The 9,751-nt window shown below is 56.7% G+C and overlaps 1 protein-coding gene across 3 annotated transcripts in view; it reads left to right on the top strand.

Moving 5' to 3' along the window:
• Window positions 1-9,198, top strand: part of CAMKK1 (calcium/calmodulin dependent protein kinase kinase 1) — a 77,332-nt gene extending 68,134 nt beyond the window's left edge. For 2 of the 3 annotated variants that reach the window (XM_027848728.1, XM_027848727.1), the window contains exons 13-16: window positions 2,123-2,210; window positions 3,193-3,321; window positions 3,583-3,680; window positions 6,379-9,198. In XM_027848728.1, coding sequence (XP_027704529.1) covers window positions 2,123-2,210; window positions 3,193-3,321; window positions 3,583-3,680; window positions 6,379-6,436 — 373 coding nt within the window. In that variant the 3' untranslated portion in view covers window positions 6,437-9,198. The remainder of the gene's footprint in view (window positions 1-2,122; window positions 2,211-3,192; window positions 3,322-3,582; window positions 3,681-6,378) is intronic. The other variant, XM_027848729.1, reaches the window with a different exon arrangement.
• Window positions 9,199-9,751: the final 553 nt, after the last annotated feature.

Raw genomic sequence — 9,751 nt, 5'->3', positions numbered from 1 at the left:
GGGGGGGGGGGGGGGGGGGGGGGGGGGGGGGGGGGGCAGGCCCAGCCTAGGACTGACACGAGGCCACTCCAGGAAGCTGTTCCCACTCTGATGAGGTGACTGGGGGAAGCCAGCCCAGGGTAGAGGCTTTCTGCTCTCTCTGCTCAGGTGGGGGGGGGTGGGGGCCGGTCTCCAGCCTGCTGGTGGGGAGCTGCTGACCCCTACTGGCCTGACCAGCAGGGAGATTTCCCAGGTTTCTGGTGACGCCTCCAAACGATTGACACGTAAAACAACCCAACATTAGCAGGCACCAAATGCCCCCGACCGTCCTGGCACCTTCTGACCCTAACGGCGAGCTGGGACAGCTGACAGGCAAACCGGCAGGCAAGGCCAATGTGAGCAGCTGCCACCCGAGCGCCGGCCCGGAGCCGGGGGGAAGGCGCCCCCCTGACTCCCCCCCCCGACTCAAACAGTTGGTTTTGTGGTGGTCATTTCCTGCCGCTGGCCTGCCCCACCACGGCCCCTGGCCTGGCTTTGGGTCCCATTACCTGAATGTTCATTTCCCAGAGATGCGGCGATGATCCCACCCCCTGCACAGCCTGCCCCACCTGCTGCCGATTAAAGCCTGGACTCTACCAGGCTTCCAGAGGCTCCCTCTCCCCAGGCTTAGGAATGGACCCTCTGAGGATCCCACACCTTCATTAAGGCTGGTTCCATTCCACTGAACCCAGCTAGCGATGCGATAACAGCTAAGGGGCCCCTCAAGAGGATCAGGAACCCCAGACTCAGCCTGGACCTTTCGAAGGACCAATTGCTGGCCTGTGACTCGTCCCGGCTCCCCTGGACCGCCTGCCCTACCCCCACATCAGGGCGACTGCAGCCTTGCAGGGAGAGCCCACTTGGCCTCTGGCTTTGCCCAGAGCCCCTCCTGTTCTCTGGGCTGGGCCCAGGAGCCTTTCTCTCTAATCACTGGCAGTCAACGCTCCCGCTCCAATGGGCAGAATGTCTTCTCGAGCCTGACAAAAGCCACCTGCTTAATGTCACTTAATGAGGCTGATGAGGGAAGCCTGTGAAGGCCTGAAGGAGGGCTGGCGGAGGTAGTGAGCTCCCCGCCACCGCCCACCCCCCAAGGGAGCCATCAACCAGAAATTAGATGACCCCTTGTCTGGGCTGCTCCTGAGGTGCTCCCCTGGTCCCTCTCTGGGCCAACTCTGAGATGGAGGGACACTGGTGTCCTGGGAAGGGTCATCTAAGTGCTCGCATGGGGCCCCAGGCAAGTGGGATAGAACCATTGCTTTCAGTGGGTCTCTTGAGCACCTTCAGATCTCTTCTGTGCCTGGAACTCTTGAGTGAATGAAGGGGTGTCTAAGAAGAGGAGCCTGGGGTCCCAAGAGGCCAACAGAAAGCAGAGAGGCCAGGTAGCTCCCTGGCATCCAAAGACCCCACTGAGCTTCAGTGAAAGGCCTCAAAGCTCCCCAGTGACTCTGCTGAGGCAGCTAAGGGGCACCAAAGTGCACAGAATACTGGACAGGGAGACAGGAAGAGCCAAGTTCAAATCCAGCCTGAGACACTTACTAGCTGGGTGACCCTGGGCAAGTCATTGAACCTGTTTGCCTCAGTTTCCTCTACTGTAAAATGGGGATCATAACAGCACCTACCTCAGAGGGTTGTTGTGAGGATCAAATGAGATAATAATTGTAATTTGCTTAGCCCTGTGCCTTGCACATGGTAGGTGCTACATAAATGTTGATTCCCCCCCCACAACCCCACTACCCAGGAGAGGAAACTGAGGCTAAGAGTGGGAAAGGTGCTCACCCAGGGTCACATGGCTTATCAGAGGGCAGCCCAAGGTCCAGTTTCCATGACCAAACCCAGAGCGCCCTCCCCAGCATGGCAGAGCCTGGCCTTGGGGATTTCAAGGCGATGGCTGCCAGCCAGGACACGGGCCAGGGTGCCACCTAGGCAGGGCTGCTCTCACTGGCTTGGCTTGGGGGGTTGGCAGTGGCGGGGAGCTCACTACCTTGAGGATTCCAAGGTGATGGCTGCTAGCCAGGACATGGGCCAAGGCCCCACTCAAGCAGGGGTGCTCTCACTGGCCTGGCTTAGGGCTGCTCTTCCTGCCATACCCTTTCCTTCCTTACAGGCCCCTGATCAGTGAGTCACTCAAGGACCTGATCCTCCGGATGTTGGACAAGGACCCCCAGACAAGGATTGTGATCCCCGAAATCAAGGTGAGTGCGCTGAGCCTGGGACCTCCTGGAGCCCAGGGGCAGCTTCCCATGCTCAACCCGGCCTCCTCCGTCTTGTCTGCATCTCCAGTCTCTGATGGTCTCCCTGTCATCCCCCCCATCACCCTCTCCTGGTGCCACCTCCTCTGTGACCCCCAAATGCCCACCTATCCCTTTGGGCGAGACATTGAGCTTTCTGCTGTCATGAGACTGAGGCTGATTCACACACTGCCTCCTTACGCTCCTCTGCCCACTCCGTACCTCTGATGCCATTTGCCAAGACCCATCTCTGCCCTCCTTCCTTCCCCACCCCCTCCTGCCTCCTCCCACAGTTTGCCCCCTCACCGGACCCTCTTCTCTCCCACATCACTCCCTCATGTCACGCTTATTTATATAAGGGTTTCTTCTGAGTATGCATGTGCCTTTGGCCCTCTCTAGACAGTTGTGAGCTCCATGAGGCAGGGGCTGTCAGAGCTGAGGATGGGGATGCAACTGGGGGCTTGTGGAGAGGGGACAATTTCATCAAAATAAAGACCAAAAAAGAGGAGAGAAGGACAGCCAAGCAGAACTGAGGGCCCAGCTGAAGCCAAAGCCCCTAAATGTAGAGTGGGAGAGATCAGCTTGATTTTGTATGTGGGTCCCAGCAGTAAGAGGATTGGATGGGGTGGGACTTAGCCTGCACTGAGGGCCAGCAGTCAGAAGATGGCAGGGGGTGGGGGGACAAGGCGTCCAGGGTTGTGTTCCCTTGAGGTCAAGATTGGGTATAGAGGCAAGAGAAGGTGGACTAGAGGAACAGGTTGGAGGGGAGGTCAGCGAGCATGGCCAAGGTGGCAGGAAGAAAGTCAGAAGTTGGAGGGCAGAGCTGTGGAGGGAGGACTTGAAGGTGGTGAGTTCCGAGATGTGTAGAGTCCGAATGTCAGGGGGATTGCCCCCACCCAGGCTGGGCTTGCTGACAAGGACCCTCCATTGCTTCTCTCTCATGAAGTTACATCCCTGGGTGACCAAGAATGGAAAGTACCCCCTCCCCTCCGAGGAGGAACACTGTAGTATTGTGGAGGTGACATTGGAGGAGGTGAAGAACTCGGTCAAGCTGATCCCTCGGCTGCCCACAGTGGTAAGCAAGCAGGAGCTGTCCGTGGTTCTGCTCACTGAGAGCCCCTCCCACCCAGGGCCCATAGAAAGCAGCCTGTTCAGCGTTGTGGGGGGAGCCTGCGGAGGGGGAGGCTTGAAAAGCTCTTTCAGCTTCGGGGGAGAGAAGTCCTGGCTATAAACGCTGCCCTCCGCAGGCAGCGCACAGCTGGACAGTGCCCCGTCGGACAACTGAGAGCTGCCTCTGTCAGCCAGTGTCCGATACCATGTACCCCCTCCTCTCCAGATCCTTGTGAAGGCCATGCTAAGGAAACGTTCTTTTGGGAATCCGTTTGAAGCCCACTTCAAATCAGAGGACAGGTCTCCATCAAGAAACTTATTAAAGTAAGTCATGGGCTGGGGGAAGGGGCGATGCTACATGGAATCATCAGGCTCCTGTAGAGAAGTGGTCCGGACACCAGGGCTGTTTGCAGAGTCTCCCTACGGCTCTGGTTAACACCAGGGAAGAACGAGCCAGTGCCCAGAGGCAGGGAGGTGAGGGTCGCCCTCATCAGCCCTACTCCGCAGCAACGATGCAGTGCTCTGGCATGTTCTGAGGCCAAGGATGCTCCTGCTTGTACACCCCCCCTCCCCATCCCCACCCATATCACTATTGACTTATCCTTGGATTTCTCAGCCGCTTCACAAAAAGCCAGGACCCTAGGGCAGGTCTGACCACTGCCAGGCACCTTTTGGCTGAAGGTCAAATGCACAGGCGCCACCTGCCCCTTTAGGTCATTCTTGAAGCCACCTCACTCATTTTCAAGGCCAGAGCATGGAGGGAAGCCAGGCCTGGTTGTTAGCCAGGGTGCCCCAAGCTGCCTCTGCAAGACACCCCACCCCACCCCACGAACCCCAGGAAATGCTCCTCAAAGGCATCTGGACACTGTTCATGCCCTGGAATCACTCACGGAAGAGCCCCAGGGTGGCAGTGGTCCCTGTGCATTTACTCTTCGGCCAAGGTGTGCCCTCAGTTTGGGTTCTGGCCCGGCTGCCCAGGCACTATTTTCTCTGAAAATCAGCAGGGTTAGGGTCAGGGTCAGCTGCCTCAGAGGCAATGGCCCTGGAGTCACCCCAGAAAGAATATCTTTGTGGCTAAAAAACCAAAAGGATACTTTTCCATTTCCATGTTTAACTTTGACCTAGATACCCACAAGCTTACATGGTGAGTCAATCCAGGCACTGCTGGGGCTGGGTCAGGGCAGTGTTGGTCCTTAGCCAAAAATGGTTGTGGCCACTGGCCACTGACCCCATGCATCTCCTCCAGAGCTGCTCCCTTCTTTGGGGTCCTCTCCAGCCTGCCTGCCACCAAGGGCTGTCCCCCAGACCTCCCCTCCCCAGCCTGGCAGCCATGACCTCCCTGAGGGGACAGGCAGAGGGCACCTCTCCCTTACCTCCCTCTCGGTTCTCTGTGCTCATACACCTGCCTCCTATGTTTCTTTATGAAGGCTGCCATGTGAATAATAGGCAGAAGCATCGTCAGTAGAGGTGGGAGTACAATGTGCATCAGCCAGAGTCCTGATAGCATTGTACTGTCCACTTGGTAAAGGGAAGCAGGGGGAGGGGGGCTCAGAGCTAGAAGAGGGAATAGGCAAGCTGCTTCTTCCCCCCCCACCCCCTGCCCTCCCCCTGCCCTGGGCTCCCTCCCCCCTGCCCCAGGCTCTCTCTCACTCACCACAGGTCCTTCTTTGCCCCATCCCCTCCAACAGATACAATGTCTTTGGGTTCCTGTGGCCTCTTTAGAAAAACTGTCACTGGCTTTCAGCTGCCCTGTTTTATAAAGCAGATTATTCCCTGGTCAGTAACCTCTGCTAGAGCTTTCTATGCACTCATGGCTCTGGGGGTTAGGGAAGGGGGAGAGGATAAGGGCTCTGTAGCGCCCAGATTTAGAGTCAGAAGTGATCTTATCAGAATTGTAAGCGCTCTCCAACCCTCAGCTATGAACACCTCCCCAGCCCGCAAAAAAAAAGCCCCAACCCTGCCTGTCTGCTCAAGAAGTATGGCCTGTCCCCTCTCTGGGGTTCTGCCCCATCTGGGGAGCTATCTCACTTGTGGGCACCACAGGAAGGCCATGGACTGACTGAGAAGTGTCCAGAGGAGGCAGCCAGGAGGGGCAAGCCTGGTATCCATGCCACAGGAGGATGAGCTGGGGAAACCAAGGGCATTTCTCCTGGAGAGACCTGACTGGCATCTCCAAGCATCTGGAAGGCTGTCCTGCTTGTTCTCCAAGGGCAGACCTCCGAGCACCAGGAGAGGCACACCCGGGCTCCCTGACAATTGCAGGTGTCCCTGAATGGAAAGGGCTGCCTCAGGAGCCAGTGGCTCACCCAGGGCCTTAAGCAAAGACTAGACCACTTCTGGTCCTTGCAAGAGGCTGTAATGGGCTGCTGGCTTAAGGACAGCTTGGCCTGGATGGTCTTGGGGCCCCTCCCAACAGTGCAATACTCTGATTAACCCTTTCCTACTTGGCTCCAGGGTGCAGAGCTAGGATCAGGGGTGAAAATTGCTCAGAGACTTCCCCAGCTCATATAAGTAGGGGCCTCCAAGGAGTCCTGTCTTTCCCAGGCAGCCCTCTTCACTCTGGGAGGAGTCCTGTCCTGTCCCTCCCAGGCAGCCCTCTTCACTCTGAGAGGAGCCCTGTCCTGTCCCTCCCAGGCAGCCCTCTTCACTCTGAGAGGAGCCCTGTCCTGTCCCTCTCAGGCAGCCCTCTTCACTCTGGGAGATGTCCAGCCCAAATTAGGCTCTTTGCATCCCCTCCACCAAGGGGACAAACTGAACCTGGCTGAGCCTTCATCCATGAGATGGCCCTTCCCATACCTGAGGCCATTCTTAAGTCTCCTCCTCTCGGGCAACATTATCCAGAGGCCCCGTCCTCAAGGTCAGGGGTATTATTTATAATACATTAGTAAGTATGAGAAGAACAGAGCCCCTGGGATAGTTTCGCTAATTGCTTTGGGGAGGAGAAATTGCCCCGCTTGAGCCAGGCTGTTAGCAGTCACTGTCCCCATCTCTGGTGCTGACAGGCTCCCTTCCCACAATGCAGGAAAGAAGAGTGTAACAAAGATGTGCCTGACCCCCATGAGAACCAGCCTGCCTCCTGAGCCCCCCATGGCCCCCTCGGGGGTCCCTGCACTGCTGCTGTCACCTCTCATCCTGGGATCATGCGCCCACCATGGACCGCCACAAAGGCTGTGAAACACCCTCCCCCAAAGGGGAAGAGAAGGGACATGTGGGAGGGGAGGGGGGAGGGGAGGAGCAGGCGCTGGCTGGCCAGGGAGCTTTGGGGACATTGTTTACAGCAACGCATGGGCCGAAATCCTGTCCTGCTAGCCTTACCCAGCCCCGGAGCCTGGGCCTCATCTCCATCCGTGCTCGAGCCCCCACAGCCTCCGATACCTTGACTAATGAATGTGTTTAATTTATAATTCTAGTGGCAATGGAGCTTTCCCCCACCCCAGTAGTGGTGGGTGGGACCTAGAATGTGAGAGAGGAGCCCTTCGATCTTCAGTGAGAATTACCTGGGGTTCCCAGAACTTCAGTTTCATGGCTTATCTAAGGGGATGTGACGCTGCTGATGGTGAACACCTTTCTGGTGTAGACATTAATGATGGCCTCTCCCCTATCCCCCTCCAAAAAAAAAAAAAAATCCAGAAGGGCCCTAGGTTTACAACAGGGATCCTCTACCCACCTAGCCATTACCACCATCGGCTCCTCTCTAGTCATTGTCCAGAGCCTGGGCTGCAGGAAAGAGCACTTTGCAGAAGGCTCTGCCCTGCGGCAACTTTGCCCCCCAGGAGCCTGACGTGGGGGTGGGGGACACCCCCTGACCTGGGGGAATTAGCAAGGGACAGTGTAGGACAACCCCCCGGCTGATCTGGAGGACCGGTTAGGGGATCTGGGAAGAGCCGCTGAGGGCTGGGCTGTGTCCTCTGGAATAACTAGAAATAGAATCCTATCCCCAAATCTCTCAAACTTGAGAATTAATGGTCTGTTCCTTGCCTGCCCTCCGGTCAGTACCATTTGGTCATGTCCCCAGGGAAAGACAACCATTGGGCTGACTTGGAGACACCCGTTCTGAGCAAAAGCAGCCCGAGATAGAATATCAGGAGAGAAACGGCATCAGCTGAATGGGGCTGAGTGAGCCGGATCTTCCGTGGGCCTGGTCAGTGCAGCCATTCAGGAAGGCACTCGGTCTCATCCTTGGGCCAGAGGTTCCCATGTGGCTGAGTTTTGTACTCAACTGGACCAAGCATGGAAGGGCACCAGATCAGGCCCTCGGGGTATTTCTTGCTGTCAATGTCGGGCCTCCTTCAGCCAACCAACCCTCTCTGTGCCCAGGGCGCCACTCTGCAGACCCAGAGCTGAGATGTGCGCCCATGGCAGACTGTCTCCTCTGCACTCAGGCCACCTCTATGCAGATGCCACTTGATTTGGGGTGCTAAAAAGAGTGGCAATGTCTAAAGCTTCTTGTTTAAGTGGTTGTCGGTTAGCCCATGAAACAAGGGCCAAGAACACCAGTTGCTGGGGCCTGAGGGCCCCAGTGGGAGGGGGGCCCCACCCTATGGGGGAGCCCCCAGGTCAACACCCAGAAAACACCAGCCTCGCAAAGCCCCAACGACTCTTGCCAGCCATGACAGCCAATTTAAAATGGGAACGTTCTGCCAACCAATGCCTAGAAAACATGTTCATCTATACGTTCATGTCCTTCCAAAGCACTACACTCAGAAACCAGGTAGTTCAAAGAAAACTTGTGGGATCCGTGAGGTTGAAAACAATGAGGACTGAAGCCCAAGGGCTCCCCAAACAGGCACACATGCTTTCTCCACACGCCTGTTTCCACATATGTGCATGCTCTATGCATGACCTGTATTATAATGTAGATTTGCTCATATATCAGCCTCTGTGTATTCACTCTCAAGAGGTGGAGGATGAGATAGAAAAGAAACCTCAGAGGGGAGCCCCTTAGGAGGACAGAGACCTCTACACAGCCCCCAGGCCTGTCACAGCTGAGGAAAGGCTTCTCAGAGAGGGGCCATGCGGGTGGGAAGCAGAACCTGAGGAGGCCACATGTGGGGGCCCAGTGGGCACTGTCCTCCGGCACTGGCTTATGGGGAAGTTTGGGGAGGACCCAGCCCCCTTTGGCCCCTGCTCCCAGGAGTCATGTAGAGGAAGGCAACCTGGTTGGTTAGGAAAGATATCCATGTTTGTGAGCCCAGGTGCCCAGCAAGGCCTCCACCTTGTGGGCTGGACCCACAGGGGTATCCATGCCCCCTGACTCAGTGGCCAAGCAGACCTGAGTGACCCCCAAAGCAGGGTCTGGTCCCATGAACCCTGAGCAAGTTCCAGGGGCTCCTTTCCCCCATCCCCCTCCTCACCTGAAGGTTCCTCCCATGCCCCTTCCTCATCTGAACACCTTGTTTCTCTTCCTTGCCCTGCCCCAGCTGCTAGCCCTGGCCACTCTTAAAGGGTGTCCCTGGTTCTCAGTGCTGTGGCCTGCTGACCACCTCACCTGGGCACACACACAAGCTCTAACCTCATGCGGGGCTCTCGGGCCAGCCCTTACACCTAGGAGGGCAGGGTGTCGGCTGGATTCCAGAGCTCCCCAGGCACACGGTGGGAATCCCTTCTCCATGCAGGGTTAGGAGTCTCTGAGCCATCCTGAGGGACTGGGGTGAACCCCACTCAGATATCTGACCTGTCCAGAGATCTCGAAAGGGCTGCCTGGGGAAGGAGTGATCAGAAGAGCTCATTAGGGGCCACTTTGGAAGGAGCTGGGGGAAATGGAATCTATCTGTATTTGGAGAATTGTGGCCAGACAGCATAGAAACCTGTACATACTTATTAAAATGTAAATATGCAAAAACCAGTCTCCTAATTTTATCATCACCTCTCCCCAACCTGTGCCCATGCAGGTGTGTGTGTGAGTGTGCGTGTGTGTGTGTGTGTGTGTGACAGACAGACAGAGAGAGAGCGAGTGCGAGCGCTCAGGTGGGCACTGGAACTCAAGGCCCAACCTAACAATGAGTAGGCTCATGCCATGGCATTCTGTTTCATTTCTAGCGGGAAGGACGAGCACTCCTTTGTCTAAGGACGCTCCCGTGCTCAGGTTTGGGAGCAAAGCCCTTTTGCTTTTGATGAAGGCACAGGGAAGCGTAAGGACAAACGTCCCTCCCCCCACCAGCAGGTAGTGGCTTCTGCTCACAAGCCCCCTCTCTGACGGCTGGACGGTTCCTGCTCTGACACGCGCCTCCGAGTAATGGAGTTTTCAGGACGGCCAAGGAACACTTCTGAGTTTTCATCTGAAACCAGCAAAGACTGCCCCAGAGGGAGCTGAGGAGAGGGAGGCAAACTCCAGATGGGGCATGGCCTCGGTGGAGCCCATGAACATGGTGGCGGTGTCCATGGCCATGATGGTG

The sequence above is a fragment of the Vombatus ursinus genome, unplaced genomic scaffold (assembly GCF_900497805.2).
Source record: "Vombatus ursinus unplaced genomic scaffold, bare-nosed wombat genome assembly UNPS02006874.1, whole genome shotgun sequence".
Classification (NCBI taxonomy): Eukaryota; Metazoa; Chordata; class Mammalia; order Diprotodontia; family Vombatidae; genus Vombatus; species Vombatus ursinus.
Note: the sequence above shows the minus strand (reverse complement) of the source record. Positions and strands in the feature narration are given on the sequence as shown.